Source organism: Bufo gargarizans, chromosome 6 (genome assembly GCF_014858855.1).
Source record: "Bufo gargarizans isolate SCDJY-AF-19 chromosome 6, ASM1485885v1, whole genome shotgun sequence".
Taxonomy (NCBI): Eukaryota; Metazoa; Chordata; class Amphibia; order Anura; family Bufonidae; genus Bufo; species Bufo gargarizans.
Window position 1 is genome coordinate 350611485 of NC_058085.1, and position 17009 is coordinate 350628493.

Here is a 17009-nt window from a genome sequence, read left to right on the forward strand (position 1 = left end):
TCGCTATATTGCTATATATTCTTGTTTTAGAATATTACAAATATTCGAAAAAACGAAGTTATAGCAATATAGTGAGTATTCGAAAAATCGAATATAGAGCAATTTAGCTAATATAGTGCTATAATCTTTGTCTAATAGTTGTAAGTTGAAAAATTCGCAATAAAAATTCGAATCCGAAAATTAGAATTACGAAAATTTGCATATTACACAATCATTACCTTGCCGATTTTTTTCAAGAAAATAAATCGCGAATTTTCGAATTTCCGAATTTTCGAATATTCGGCGAATATTCTAAAAATATTCGCGAAATATCGCGAATTCGAATATGACCCCTGCCGCTCATCACTAGTGGTCTGTATACATGTAAGGGGCTTGTACTTATTTTGAGGTTTTCATTGATTTTGAGATGATATGGAGTAGTTGGTTTTGATTGAAAAGCAGAAACTGTTTTCGGCTACAGCCTATGTAAATGGTTTAGTTGATGTTCATGGCATCTTCTACAATCTCTGATGTCACTGCGGTAAGTACAACATGCGTGTGTATATGTATATGTTCTATATATTTGTGTAAGTGCTGTAAGTGCATGTGTATACTGTATAAATGTGTGTATATTTGTGTATGTGCTATATGTGAATATTCTTTATAGAGAAAACTGAATTTATCTTCCCCCATAGAACTCAGCCCCCCTACCAGACCTATCCATTACAGTTTACATTACAGCACCATTCTTTCTCCAGTCTCACAGGTCTACTCTCTGGGGATAACATTTGATTCTGCTCTGTCTTTCAAGCCACACATCCTAACCCTTACCACCACCTTTCAACTCAAGAAAATTTCTCATTTACTCGTCTTCTTCAACCCTGAGTCAACTAAAATGCTAGTGCACACCGTTGTTATCACCCGCCTGGACTTCTGCAACATCCTCCTCTGTGGCATCCCATCTAACACTCACACATCTAAACTCCACTCTGCTGCCCTCGATTCTCTTCTGCCTTTCCCCTTTGACAAACTCTTTACTGACTCCCCATTGCCCGGCAAATTCAGTTCAAAATACTAACAATGACATAGAAGGCAGTCCACAATCTGTCCCTTCCTTACATATCTGACCTCCTTTCTCACGTGCATTCCCCCATATTCAGGAAGTCAATACCCTGGCATGTCAAACTCCCCAACATCCAAACCAGTAAACCCACCTCTTCAGTAAAGCCTACTAAGCATGCTGCCATCACATGGAGCTACTGCACCACAAAAAGTATCCTTTGATCAAATAAAGCCAAAATTGACCAATTTATTTTACTCACTTGGCACAAACTTCAACTGGAAACATTTCACTGTTATACAGAACATATTTAGGTAACTTGATATTGACCTCAAATTTTGGAAGTACTGAAAAGGACATAATAGATACAGATTAGAGATGGATAAACAAACACATGTTAGATATTAGTATTGAGCATATAGACATTTCCTCACCATATTCCGCTACACTGAAGGTATGAGATATATCTTTCAGTTTAATGGTGTATTCTCCCAGTGTGGGCTCAGGTGACAGATCTAAGGAGAGCTCAGCAATTCCCTGATTGAGTTTCACATTTAACCATTGATTAATCCTATTTTTGTCTTGGTCCTAAAAGAAATAACCTCAGTTAGGGAGCATTCACACGAACGTGTCCGTGTCCGTTCCGCAATTTTGGCGGACAATGCACGGACCCATTCATTTCTATGAGTCCGCGAAAATAGCGGAATGCCTTTTATTCGCATCCGTGTGCTGTCCGTTCCGTGTGTCCGTTCCTTTTATTTTAGAACATGTCCTATACTTGGCCGCAAATCGCGGTCCGTGGCCCCATAGAAAGTCATTGGGTCAGTGAAAAACTGATAGCACACGGAAATGCATCCGTATGTCATCCGTTTTTTGCGGACCCCTGTACTGAAAACACTCTAGGAAACCCCATTTCATCACCATGGGAACGCCTCCATACTAGAATGTACTGTCGGATTTGAGAATTACGTTGAAATCGCAATGCGATTAATATAACTTAAAGTAATTGCATTTCGATTTCAACTTAGAGCTGGGTTTCTAATGGGTCAGCTTGCTAGAATTAATGAAGTTAACGAATATGGAATATAGCAGTGCTAAGTTGAAATCGCAACGCGATTACTTCAAGTTATATTAATCGCTTTGCGATTTTAACTTAGCACTGCTATATTCCATATTCGTGTTAATTCTAGCAAGCTGACCCATTAGAAACACAGCTCTAAGTTGAAATCGCAATGCAATTAATATAACTTTAAAGTAATCGCATTGCGATTTCAACTTAGACCTGGTTTACTATGGTTGGCTTGGTAGAATTAGCGATGATGAGAAATGGACATTTAATTTTAACCCTTCCGTTTTTTTTGCGGACCGTGAAAAACAGCTGACACACGGAAGCACCACGTCCGTATTATACGGACTCACGGAACTGAAACGGAAACATAACTGAAGACATAGGGAACACACGGATCCGTGTGAATGCTCCCTTAAGCAAAGCTTGCATTATAATCTTCTAAAAAGAAAACTAAAAATTCACAAAATAAAGCACACATTTAAAAGGGGTGATATGGATGTCTCTGTATGTTATTATTATTACTTTTTTTATTTTATTTTATTTCATTTACCTGTACTTTAACCACCGGGATCTAAGGAGAAAAAAAAAAAACATTATTTAAAATATATTATGTTGAATTTAAAACTTTGATTGGATTTATTAATCTACCACAAATATAACTTATTGTTCGAGGGTACAGCAATGCAATGCAATGAAACATGGCATGATTTTTTTCTGGGGGCAGCATTCACTTGGAGACATATCAAGATAAAGTCCTTATAACTACCGTCATTCGCATAAAATGTGAGACATTTTATTTTTCTTAGCTGCTATTGGTTTTGCTTTAAACTTACCAAAATATTTTCTGGTTTAAAATCTTCGTTAAGGGACAGAATCCTGAATTTTACTGTTCCAAAAAAAGAATAAAACAAAGTCACTGGAAAATTCCTTAAAACATTAGAATTTTCTGCCCCAGATTTATGAAATTCGCGCACGTTGATAATATATTTTCGATCAGTGCAATGTCCCCTTGAGGAAGCTAACGTGAAATGTGCATCGGGGTGTCTGGGACCTTTTGTGGTTAGTATACTATCATCTGCTTTTATCCTCTTGCCTTTACATTTTGACAACACACTTGATACTTTATACTGCAGGCTGTTCATGTTTTTTACACTCTACTACTACTGCGACGTTGTCGCTCATGGGGTGGCAATAGTACTTGTTTGAACATGCATGTAGGAGGATAGCAGCTTTATCTTATCAATATTTTCTTGGATTATTGGGTCCCTATGTTTTTGTCCTGTGTATTTTATCGCCAATCTTTATGTCATTATATGCATTAATAAAGGTGTTACTTATTTTCATATTATCATTTTTGTCGTGCAGAATAAATTGGTGAGGCACCTATATATGTTACAGGGGGTTGCCTGGCATGGAGTTGCAAATTTTATGTGACGTCACAGTGTGCTCTGCATAGAGCAGGAGTTTTAAAGAGGAGAACGCCGCTTTTGACTGGGGGAAAAGTCAAGCACTCTTCAGTAGTGTTGAGTGAGAATATTCGAATTGTGAATTTTAATCACGAATATCACTACTTTGAGAACTCGCGAATATTTAAAATATAGTGATATATATTCTTATTCGGGAATAGTGTTGAATATTCTAATCGCGAATTTATCGTGAATTTATCGCGAATATATTACATTGCCGATTTTCGCATTCAAGTAAACAATGACTGGAGATCACGAATTCGAATATTGCCTATGCAGCTCATCATTATTCTTCAGAATTGCAACTGACTTTGGTAGGGCTTAGAATTTTAGCCTATACAAGAGGAAGTCGCATACATAGGACTTCTTCTTCCTCTTCTGCCTACTAAGAAAAACTGTACATATACCTGTGATTACTAACACACAGTAGTGTAGGGAGCAGCAGTCGGGCATGCTAGTTGGATTCTGGAAATTGAGAGTTAGCACAGTCACTATGCACACTTTATCCTTGGAATTTGTTATTGAGCCAGCTGGTGGTTTTTTTGTGATCGCAACGGTGATTTTATTAGTGAACATGACAACTTATTCGAGATCTTTCTTTATTTTTTCTTACCAGTTTGTCCTGGTTTGTACACGGCTTTGTCTGTCTGGACTAGAATTTTAGATAGCTGCTTCTTTACTAGAACTTTACTACTGTTGGTATGGGATTCCCCTGAGCTTTTAAGAGAGAGAGTTATTGTACCGACTGCCTCATTTTCAACAGGATTGGGAACCTACCAAAAGAAAATAGATATTGTAATTTATGTTGCAGGGTAAAGATAACTCATAGACAAATGAATTGTACCTTAAATGAATGCATAAAAACTGCTAACCAAGGTTATCTAGCATCTTTGTAAAATATATTCTTTTTCCATTTTTACTGTAAAGGGATTGATTGTCTCATGAAGACTAGCCTTATGTGCATCATAAAGGGGGTTGAGGGTTTGGTATGGTAGTGCCCCTACATGAGTAAGAGTGTAGAGTCACTATTTGGTAAAACATCAGATATTAAAAAACAGCCATCAAATGTAACCGTCACTGAACATTAAAGGTTAAAACACTGGAATGAGTTTACATATTCAGGATTGGCTCTCCTAAATTCATTGTCCAGTGAAATTAACCCACAGATCCCCCATAAGTGTCACCCACAGATCCCCCATAAGTGTCACCCACAGATCCCCCATAAGTGTCACCCACAGATCCCCCATAAGTGTCACCCACAGATCCCCCATAAGTGTCACCCACAGATCCCCCATAAGTGTCACCCACAGATCCCCCATAAGTGTCACCCACAGATCCCCCATAAGTGTCACCCACAGATCCCCCATAAGTGTCACCCACAGATCCCCCATAAGTGTCACCCACAGATCCCCCATAAGTGTCACCCACAGATCCCCCATAAGTGTCACCCACAGATCCCCCATAAGTGTCACCCACAGATCCCCCATAAGTGTCACCCACAGATCCCCCATAAGTGTCACCCACAGATCCCCCATAAGTGTCACCCACAGATCCCCCATAAGTGTCACCCACAGATCCCCCATAAGTGTCACCACAGATCCCCCATAAGTGTCACCCACAGATCCCCCATAAGTGTCACCCACAGATCCCCCATAAGTGTCACCCACAGATCCCCCATAAGTGTCACCCACAGATCCCCCATAAGTGTCACCCACAGATCCCCCATAAGTGTCACCCACAGATCCCCCATAAGTGTCACCCACAGATCCCCCATAAGTGTCACCCACAGATCCCCCATAAGTGTCACCCACAGATCCCCCATAAGTGTCACCCACAGATCCCCCATAAGTGTCACCCACAGATCCCCCATAAGTGTCACCCACAGATCCCCCATAAGTGTCACCCACAGATCCCCCATAAGTGTCACCCACAGATCCCCCATAAGTGTCACCCACAGATCCCCCATAAGTGTCACCCACAGATCCCCCATAACAGTGCCATCCACAGACCACAATTAGTTCAAAACCCACCAAAAGCACACCTTTTGGTTCAAATTTTTTTTTCTTATTTTCCTCCTCAAAAACCTCGGTGCGTCTTATGGGCCGGTGCGTCTTATACGGCGAAAAATACGGTAACTAACTAAGAGGGGTATTTCTTTTGTCTATGCAAAAAGTTGAATAGGACGGTTGCTGGTACCAGACACCATTTTTTTTAAAATTGGAAAATAACTTCTACTTTTGGATTTACCTATAGACACAGGAGGCCTATGCCTGTTACTGTTTGTCCTTTGGTGAAGGAAACCCAAAAATGGACAAGAGGAAGGCAACAGCGGAGGCCATATCTTGTGAGAAACGCCCCACAATGTTCTGCTTGAAAAAGTCAGACTGAAATTTTAAAATCACTCATTGACTTAAGATGTGGCTTTTATGAGTGTAAGCTGCCAGAAAGTATGTTTCTATAGGCTACTTTGATGTAAAAGTGCGCCTGATATAACATTTTCAGGTATTCTTTTATAGGTTTATGCTACTTGGGTTGTTGGTTGAAGAAAAACACTCTCTGTATTCCCTGGTAGGGTATATCGACATTATAAATGAGGGCACCCTCCCTCTCCAGAACTACAGTTGAGGAAATATCAATCAGATATTTTATATACTGTATAAAAATATGATATATATATATATATACATACACACACACACAAGTGAAACTCGAAAAATTTGAATATTGTGCATTTATTTCAGTAATGCAAATTAAAAGGAATTGCATTAATGCAGCTCAAAATTAGAATTTTGTGAAAAAGTTTCATACCCCCTGAGCAAAGGGTACCTCAAAATTGTGACTTTAGGGTTTCATAAACTGTAAGCCACAGTCATCCAAATGATAACAAATAAAGGCTTGAAATATCTCGCTTTGTAGGTAATGAGTCTCATCTGTTAGTTTCACCTTTTAAGTTGCATTACTGAAATAAATGAACTTTGCACGCTATTTCACCTGTATATAATTGTGCCATATAATGTCCTTGTTGCCCACAGCGACCTATCAAAGTTTACTTTTACCTGAAAGACAAGACAATTAAATATGTCTCCATGGAGGTCTTTTTCTACGAGGATGGTCTCCTTGTCATTCAACGTTAGAGATATTTTCACATTGCTTTGACCTTCAGCTCCCTCCAATTGTAAGCAGATGTGTTCAGGATGCTGGGCACGCAGCTCTGACGGGAAGATGGTGGCAAAGTGCCTGGAAAGGATGACATGGAAGATATGATATCATTATAAAAAGTTTAAGAAGATAAAGGACTATCTTGGGACAATCCCTTTAAGTATGGCAGGTCTATTGTCTTTAGTGGTAATAAATGTAAACTGCATAGTTCCAATATAGGCATTTATAGTGTATCAAATGTAATGTGTCATTAAAAGATGACTAGGGATGAGCGAACCCGAACTGTATAGTTCGGGTTCGTACCGAATTTTGGGGTGTCCGTGACACGGACCCGAACCGGGACATTTTCGTAAAAGTCCGGGTTCGGGTTCGGTGTTCGTCGCTTTCTTGGCGCTTTTTGAAAGGCTGCAAAGCAGCCAATCAACAAGCGTCATACTACTTGCCCCAAGAGGCCGTCACAGCCATGCCTACTATTGGCATGGCTGTGATTGGCCAGTGCAGCATGTGACCCAGCCTCTATTTAAGCTGGAGTCACATAGCGCCGCCCGTCACTCTGCTCTGATCAGCATAGGGAGAGGTTGCAGCTGCGACGTTAGGGCGAGATTAGGCAGTGATTAACTCCTCCAAAAGACTTCATTCAGAGATCGATCTACAGCTGTGGATCATTGAACTGCTGCTATTTAATTGCTCACTGTTTTTAGGCTGCCCAGAGCGTTTTTCAGTCACTTTTTTCTGGGGTGATCGGCTGCCATTTTGTGTCTTGTGGTGCGCCAGCACAAGCTGCCACCAATTGTATTTAACCCTCAATGGTGTGGTTGTTTTTTGGCTAAATCCTACATCAGGGTCAAGCTGTCACACCAAGTGCATTTAACCATCAATAGTCTGGTTATTTTTTGGCCATATACTACATCAGGGGCAAGCTGTCACCAAGTGCATTTAACCCTCAATGGTGTGGTTGTTTTTTGGCTAAATCCTACATCAGGGTCAAGCTGTCACACCAAGTGCATTTAACCATCAATAGTCTGGTTATTTTTTGGCCATATACTACATCAGGGGCTAGCTGAGCCTGTCACCAAGTGCATTTAACCCTCAATAGTGTGGTTGGTCAAGCTGTCACACCAAGTGCATTTAACCATCAATAGTGTGGTTATTTTTTGGCCATATCCCAGTCTAATTCTGTCAGCAAACGTATACCTGTCACCCAGCGCCTAAATAATAGGCCTCAAATTTATATCCAGCTAAATCTGTTGTTACTGCTGTGGCTGGTCAAGTTATTTAGTGTCCGTCAAAGCACAGTTTTTGTTCTGGGTTGAAATACAATTCCCAATTTAGCAATTTCCTAATTCAGTGGTTTCTGCTGTATCAGAGCTATTATAAATCTATCCCTAAAAGGGTATATAAGATTCAAGGTGCACATAGGGTCATTCTGAATAACTTCACACACACGCTACTGTGCATTTCCAAGTCTAATTCTGTCAGTAAACGTATACCTGTCACCCAGCGCCTAAATACTAGGCCTCAAATTTATATTCAGCTAAATCTGTCGTTACTGCTGTGCCTGTATTAGTGTAATACAGTACCTAAATAGATAGCCAGATAGTGTTAGGTGTCTGTAAAAAAAGGCCTGAATTTGAATTCAATACATTGGGCCAAATAGTATTTTTCTTATTGTGGTGAACGGTAAGAATGAGGAAAACATCTAGTAAGGGACGCGGACATGGTCGTGGTGGTGTTAGTGGACCCTCTGGTGCTGGGAGAGGACGTGGCCGTTCTGCCACAGCCACACGTCCTAGTGTACCAACTACCTCAGGTCCCAGTAGCCGCCATAATTTACAGCGATATTTGGTGGGGCCCAATGCCGTTCTAAGGATGGTAAAGCCTGAGCAGGTACAGGCATTAGTCAATTGGGTGGCCGACAGTGGATCCAGCACGTTCACATTATCTCCCACCCAGTCTTCTGCAGAAAGCGCACAGATGACAATGCACTGTTGCAGCGGTGGCTGACGTGAAGCCTGATTCTCTTCTATGACATGCAGACTGATTCTCTGCTGACATGAAGCCAGATTCTCTGTTACGGGACCTCTCTACTCTGCCTGGGCCTAAATATATGACAATGGACTGTTCCAATGTTGGGTGACGTGAAGCCTGATTCTCTGCTATGACATGCAGACTGATTCTCTGCTGACATGAAGCCAGATTCTCTGTTACGGGACCTCTCTACTCTGCCTGGGCCTAAATATATGACAATGGACTGTTCCAATGTTGGGTGACGTGAAGCCTGATTCTCTGCTATGACATGCAGACTGATTCTCTGCTGACATGAAGCCAGATTCTTTTTTACGGGACCTCTCTCCTCTGGCTGGGTGCCTGGGCCTAAATATATGACAATGGACTGTTACAGTGGTGGGTGACGTGAAGTTAGATTCTCTGCTATGGGACCTCTCTCCAATTGATATTGGTTAATTTTTATTTATTTTATTTTTATTTTTATTCATTTCCCTATCCACATTTGTTTGCAGGGGATTTACCTACATGTTGCTGCCTTTTGCAGCCTTCTAGCTCTTTCCTGGGCTGTTTTACAGCCTTTTTAGTGCCGAAAAGTTTGTGTCCCTATTGACTTCAATGGGGTTCGGGTCTGGGACGAAGTTCGGGTCGGGTTCGGATCCCGAACCCGAACATTTCCGGGAAGTTCGGCCGAACTTCTCGAACCCGAACATCCAGGTGTCCGCTCAACTCTAAAGATGACCTATTGTTTGCCACAAACTCACCTGTCCGAGTTCCGATCTCTGGTTTCGTCATGGCCACGCAGGGGGAGAGGTCCTGCTAAGCCATACCCCCTGGGGCCGTGAAAGCATCCTTATCAACAGAATGCAATGCTCTGTCGTTCCCCATAGCAATCACATTCTAGAGGAGATTAGCAGTCGGCTGATTGCTCATCTGCTCTATTCCTATGTGCTAGTGTTTCTGACTAATGGAACGCCGAGTCATGACGAATCAGGTTTCCGATTCTGGAACTCGGTTCTCTATATAAACCCATTACTGTCCATACACCAGTCCCACTGACACCAGTTTGTGACTCCCTAGCTGTGTTTCTGGTTCTTGTGCTTATCGGATTGCTGGTTTCTCTGACACCGGGTTGTCTTCTGACCACTCTCTGTCTCTCGTTTGGTACTGCGTTGTGTCTGGTTTTTATCTTGGGTTGTCTTCACACCACTCTCTGTCTCTTGTTTGGTACTGCATAGCCTGTCTGGTTCTGACCCATTTACGTATGACCCTGTTTTAGTGTGGTTTTGTCTCTTGGTGTACTGTTTATCTGTCTTTGCACATAAATAGCACAGAGACTGTCGACCAGTTGCAGTCTTGCTACCTTTGGCTTGTACTGCAAGTAGGTAGGGAAAGCAGGCTGGGTTCTAATTCAGGGCTTACTCTCCATGGCTGTCCCTACCTATAAGCATTGCAATTAAAATATTAAGTATTTATGGTAAAGATGTTTTCTTAGAAATCGTGTGATTTTTATTTTATTTATTTGTTCAGGTTTCTATCTTTGTTTAGAAAAAATACACTGGCCACTAGGCCTAAAATACGTCAAGACTTCCTGTTCTTTGAGGACAGCCATATGAGCCATAGGTACAATAGTCTTGAGGGAACACATTGACTTCTATAGAAGACTTTTCTAGGCATGCTCTGTGACCTCTGCAGATGTTAAGAGGGAGTTGATAAGCTGTAAAAAAAAAAAAAAAAAAAATAAAAATAAAATAAATATATATATATATATATATATATATATATATAAAAAAGAAAAACGTATGGCAGCACCAATTTATACCAGAGAGAGAGAGGGTGCTAGGTCCAGGGAATTCACTGCTTACCCTTGTATGTAGACGAAAACGGACAGCAACTCCAAGTAGTACAAAAAATAATAATTTATTGGGCCACAGTGGCAACGTTTCGGCTCAAAATCCAGAGCCTTTCTCAAGCATCCTTGCTTGAGAAAGGCTCTGGATTTTGAGCCGAAACGTCGCCTCTGTGCCACTGTGGCCCAATAAATTATTATTTTTTGTACTACTTGGAGTTGCTGTCTGTTTTCGTATATATACATATATATATATATATATATATATATATATATATATATTATATAAATGAAGAAGAAAATAATAGCAGTACTCCTAAAATGCTGCAAATCCTTGGAAGGTTTTGGATATAAAAACAGTCACTAATGAAGAAGGTAACAAGGCAGCACTTTAGTCTTCAGTGAAACAAAGTGGATCTTTATTTATTATACCCAATGCCAATGCAATGTTTCAGCTCTCTCAATGGAGCCTTTGTCAAGTAGTGAACACAGTGCTCTGAACACACATATAAATAGGGCTGTGTATTAGGATCTAGATAATTATCATCAATTTGTGAATAAACATGATTTAACTGAATATAAACAGTGATTACAATTAAAAATAATTTCATATAGATACATGGGATTGTTGTGATGCGATAAAGTGTACCCACTTTACAAAAATACATATGTATCCTGTGCCTCAAATACATTAAAATCCATAACAGTGACTCATCAGAGGTGATTAATATAATAAAGTGCACTTGTGCTAATTGCAAATATGTAGAGATTAAAATTAAAGACACACGCACCATGATTCCGACCATGTGTGGCTAAACATGATGCACAATGCGCCTGTGCTAGTGTACATCGAACCAGCGCGAGAACACAGCATCATCCCCGCGCATGCACACTGCAAATTAGGCCGTACTCCTGCCCATACTAGAAATGGAGAGCTGGGTACAACTAATACAATGCGCATGACCATAGGGACCGCAATATGTCTTAACTGTAACCATAGTAATCGGGTAAAAAAAAACATTTAAAGAAACAGTGAGAGCAATTAATAAAGTATAGCCATCCTATCAAGTTACAATTCAGGATGTCTATAAAAAGGGATATTTAGTTCCCAGTTCCCACTGGGACACATGTCTATCCCTATGTGGAATGTGGAAGACGGACATTGCCAGTGTCCCCGATTCTCAACCACCACATCCCAGATCGCATTTGTATATATATTTGTATTGTATAAAAAAGAACAGTGTTCTATACAATGAATATATCTGTTTTCCTTTCTCTTTTTTACGTTTTAGGAAACCTTGAGAAAATGTATTGAGGCATTCTCTATGAAGACATCACTCAACATGAAACCCCCATGTGGTTATATTTTTTCTGTTACATTATCAATGATGTATTTTTTTTCAATTTTGCTCTATTGACATAGCGGACCTGAACAAAATAGCTCCTTATATACATCTTTTGTCCTTTTCTGACAACCGTCACCCAGTTGAGGGATGGGGGACTCTTAATTGCGCCGCTCAGGCCTCTCTGGGTTTAATGTGAAGGATTCCTTGCTATGCTGGGTTTGCTTCTCATTTGGATGGTTGCTGGACTGACAGATACGTTCACTTCGTTTCCATCTACATGTGTGATCCGGGATGGGATGGTTGGGGATCGGGGACATTGACAGTGCCCCTGTTCCTCATTCCACATGGGTGAGGCACGTGTCCCAGTATGCACTGGGAGCAGGGTGTCCCCCATGATATACATCCTAGTTTTGCAACATGTCAGAATAGTTATATCTCAACAAGTGCCCCCTTGTATCCATTCAGTTAAATCATGTTTATTCACAAATTGATAATCATTATGTAGATCCTAATACACAGCCCTATTTATATGTGTGTTCAGAGCACTGTGTTCACTGCTTGACAAAGGCTCCATTGAGAGAGCTGAAACGTTGCATTGGCATTGGGTATAATAAAGATCCACTTTGTTTTACTGAAGACCGGAGTGTTACCTTCTTTATACAAGTGAAACTCGAAAAATTAGAATATCGTGCACAAGTCCATTTATTTCAGTAATGCAAATTAAAAGGAATTGCATTAATGCAGCTTAAAATTAGAATGTTGTGAAAAGGTTCAATATTCTAGGCTCAAAGTGTCACACTCTAGTCAGCTAATTAATCCATATCCCCTGAGCAAAGGGTACCTCAAAACTGAGACTTTGGAGTTTCATAAGCTGTAAGCCATAATCATCCAAATTATAACAAATAAAGGCTTGAAATATCTCGCTTTGCATGTAATGAGTCTCTCATAAATTCGTTTTACCTTTTAACCACCTCCCGACCGCCTAACGCACCGATGCGTCCGGGAGGTGGTTGATTTGTTCCTCCTGGACGCATCGGCGCGTCATCTCGCGAGACGCGAGATTACGTCACAGCCGGCCTGCGTATGCGCATCGCGGGCCAGCATTTCGCAGCAGAGTATTTCGTCAGCAGCCTGCCGGCCACGATCATTGGCTGGCAGGCTGCTGATTTTTAAAAAATCCAATCAGCAGCCATTTAACCCATCATATTAGTAAATATGATGGGGTTATATGGCTGCTGTGCTCCTCTGCTCCTTCTTTTGGTCGGTTGGTTCCAGCAGAGGAGCAGAGGAGCACACATCACTGTGAGTACCCACTACACCACACTTAGCCCCCAGATCACCCCTATTAACCCTTTGATCACCCCTTCTTGCCCCTGTCAATCACTAGTGAAAGGAAAAAAGTGATCAGTGCAAACTGTCACTTTTTTTTTCCACTGGTATTGACCGTTAGGTTTAGGTATAGTTTAGGCCCCTTGGTTAGGTAGTTTAGGGATCGGTTAGCGCCCAGCCCACCGCACCGCAGTCCGTTATTCGCTGATTAGCGTATCGCTAATCAGCATTTGTACTTTTATAGTATCTGGAAGTGATCAAAACTGATCACGGTCAGATCTATAATTGTATTAGTGTCACTTTAGTTCTCCCTCCACCTAAAACGCAGTGTTTGCCCGATCAGGCCTGATCGGTCGCCCACACGTGCGTTCGCCCACGCCCGCCCCACCGCAGTGACCAAAAAAAATTTTTTTTTGATCGCTGCACATTCACTTTACACGCACTGCGGCGATAAAAAAAATCAGTTTTGATATTTTTTATCAACCGCAGCAGCCTCCGGTACTTCGCTAGCCTCCCCTTTGTAAGACAGGCTTGCTTTTTTTTTCTTGGGTAGTCTCAGGGAATACCCCTAAATTTAGTTGCCCACATGTCAAACAGGGGGTATTCCTCTGAAGAGGCCTACAGGCTTCTGACCCAGTCGGATGAGGAGTGGGAACCCTCATCTGATGAATCCAGCGGGTCAGAATACGAACCTGTAGAAAGCAGTGGCTCTCTGACCCAAAGTTCGGACGAGGAGGCTGAGGTCCCTGATAGCAGCAGGCGTACCCGGCCCCGTGTCGCTAGACCGCAGGTTGCGCAGGATCCGCTTCAAGAGCAGCAGAGTGGGGCTGGTGCTGTCGGATTACGTGGTGAGGCATACACCAGCAGCCCAGCCCTTCCTGGACCTAGTACCAGCACTGCCGTAGAACATGGTGAAGTAGCGAGCACCAGAAGGGCAGTTGAAGCTGGTACGGTGGCACGTGCAGTAGTGACCCCGTCGCAGCCACCGCAAAGACGTGCCCGTAGAGCCCCTAGAATCCCAGAGGTGCTGGCAAACCCTGATTGGCAGTCCCCAACTTCAGCCGCACCTGTAGTTCCCCCTTTCACCGCCCAGTCTGGAGTTCGGGTTGAGACAGCTCAGATCGGTTCGGCCCTGGGATTTTTTGAGCTGTTCTTGACTGCGGAGCTCTTAGACTTAGTTGTGGCAGAGACAAACCGGTATGCCACACAATTTATAACCGCTAACCCGGGAAGCTTTTATGCCCAGCCTTTCCGGTGGAAACCAGTCCAAGTTTCCGAAATTAAAACTTTTCTGGGCCTCCTCCTCAACATGGGCCTGACAAAAAAGCATGAATTGCGGTCATATTGGTCCACGAACCCGATTCATCACATGCCCATGTTCTCTGCTGCTATGTCCAGGACACGATTTGAGACCATCCTGCGTTTCCTGCACTTTAGTGATAACAGCACCTCCCGTCCCAGAGGCCACCCTGCTTTTGACCGGCTCCACAAAATTCGGCCCCTCATAGACCATTTCAACCTGAAATTTGCAGATATGTATACCCCAGAGCAAAACATCTGCGTAGACGAGTCCCTTATACATTTTACCGGGCGCCTTGGCTTCAAACAATACATCCCAAGCAAGCGCGCCCGGTATGGGGTCAAATTGTATAAGCTCTGTGAAAGGGCCACAGGCTATACACACAAATTTCGTGTCTATGAGGGAAAAGATCAGACCCTGGAGCCGGTCGGTTGCCCTGACTACCTGGGGAGCAGTGGGAAGATAGTCTGGGACTTGGTGTCACCCTTATTCGGCAAGGGGTACCATCTTTATGTGGACAATTTTTACACAAGTGTGGCCCTCTTTAGGCATTTGTTTCAGAACGGATTGGCGCCTGTGGTACTAGTTCGCGCGGGCTTCCCCCAACGGCTCGTTAGCACCCGTCTTGCAAGGGGGCAGAGGGCCGCACTGTGTAACGAAGAACTGCTCGCGGTGAAATGGAGAGACAAGCGTGACGTTTACATGCTCTCCTCCATTCACGCAGACACGACAATACAAATTGAGCGAGCAACCCGTGTCATTGAAAAGTCTCTCAGTCCACGACTATAACCTTCACATGGGAGGGGTGGACTTCAATGACCAGATGTTGTCTCCGTATTTAGTTTCCCGCAGAACCAGACGCTGGTATAAGAAGGTGTCTGTATATTTAATTCAATTGGCTCTGTACAATAGTTTTGTTCTCTACAGTAAGGCTGGGAGAACTGGATCCTTCCTCAAATTTCAGGAAGAGATCATCGAGAACCTCCTGTATCCAGGAGGTTCCGTGGCCCCATCCACCAGTGTAGTTAGCCGTCTACACGAGCGACATTTCCCCAATGTCGTTGCTGGTACCTCAACCCACCCGTCACCCCGAAAAAGATGTTGTGTCTGTAGCAGGAGTTGAATAAGGCGTGACACCCGCTATTTCTGTCCTGACTGTCCTGACCACCCTGCCCTATGCTTAGGGGAGTGTTTCCGGAAGTACCACACACAGGTACACCTAGCATAGGGATCATCTCACCAGGACAGGCACACAGGGCTATTAGGGCCCATTCACTCACAGCTGCTGCAAACATCTCCTTTCACATGGGACAAAGTGCATAACGCACTTCGCCACATCTTTGGGCGATTTGTGCTTTGCACATTGACCCATGGGGAAGGAGTGGTTTGTTCTATAAAGGTAAAAAAAAAAAAAAAAAACACACCAGTAAGCAAACACGTTAATGTTTAGTTCAAAAAGTTAAAGTTTACATGTTCTGTTCCAAAGTTAATAAAATTATTGCATTGTGGCCTGGTTTTTTCTTTTTTCTTTTTTTACCTTCCAGGTGGACCAACCGATCTACTAGCTGCAGCACCGATGTGCATTCTGACAGAAGCATTGCGCTGCTGTCAGATTACACGCAAGTCGGTGTATGCGGCGCTGCAAGACGGGATTTTCTCCTCTGCAGTGACAGATACGTTTGCCAAGGCATACGAGCTGAGGAGGAGGCAGCGTTCCTATGCTTTGGCAAACACTTTGTATATATATAAAAAAAATAAAAAAAATCCCGGCAATGATTTATTCATCCACATCAATTGATGCGAATGGAGAAATCTGGTTTGCCAGGGCATACGAGCTAAGTGGGTATGGATGTAGGGCGGAGCTCCTATGTCCTGGCAGACGCCTTTCGCCTCCATTTTTTTTTTTTTGGCAGAGATTTTTTCATCCACATTGATCGATGCCGATCATGTGCCATTCATTTTTTTCTTTCAGCCCAGAGGCTGAACGGAAAAAAAAATCTCATGACCATTTTCCGCTAACTTGTGACAAAAAATAAGAAGTTCTATGAACTCACTATGCCCATCAGCGAATACCTTAGGGTGTCTACTTTCCGAAATGGGGTCATTTGTGGGGTTTTTCTACTGTTTGGGCTTTGTAGAACCTCAGGAATCATGACAGGTGCTCAGAAAATCAGAGCTGTTTCAAAAAGTGGAAATTCACATTTTTGTACCATAGTTTGTAAACGCTATAACTTTTACCCAAACAAATTTTTTTTTGCCCAAACATTTTTTTTTTATCAAAGACATGTAGAACAATAAATTTGGCAAAAAAATTATATATGGATGTTGTTTTTTTGCAAAATTTTACAGCTGAAAGTGAAAAATTTCATTTTTTGGCAAAAAAATCGTTACATTTTGATTAATAACAAAAAAAGTAAAAATGTCAGCAGCAATAAAATACCACCAAAT

At 42.2% G+C, this 17009-nt stretch overlaps 1 protein-coding gene across 1 annotated transcript in view; it reads right to left on the reverse strand.

Moving 5' to 3' along the window:
* Positions 1 to 17009, reverse strand: part of LOC122942209 (alpha-2-macroglobulin-like protein 1) — a 288592-nt gene that overhangs the window by 245552 nt on the left and 26031 nt on the right. The window contains exons 2-7 of the mRNA XM_044299708.1: positions 6631 to 6811; positions 4188 to 4347; positions 2942 to 2994; positions 2659 to 2679; positions 1474 to 1627; positions 1302 to 1386 (exon numbers count right to left, since the gene is read on the reverse strand). Of these exons, the coding sequence (XP_044155643.1) occupies positions 1302 to 1386; positions 1474 to 1627; positions 2659 to 2679; positions 2942 to 2994; positions 4188 to 4347; positions 6631 to 6811 (654 nt within the window). The remainder of the gene's footprint in view (positions 1 to 1301; positions 1387 to 1473; positions 1628 to 2658; positions 2680 to 2941; positions 2995 to 4187; positions 4348 to 6630; positions 6812 to 17009) is intronic.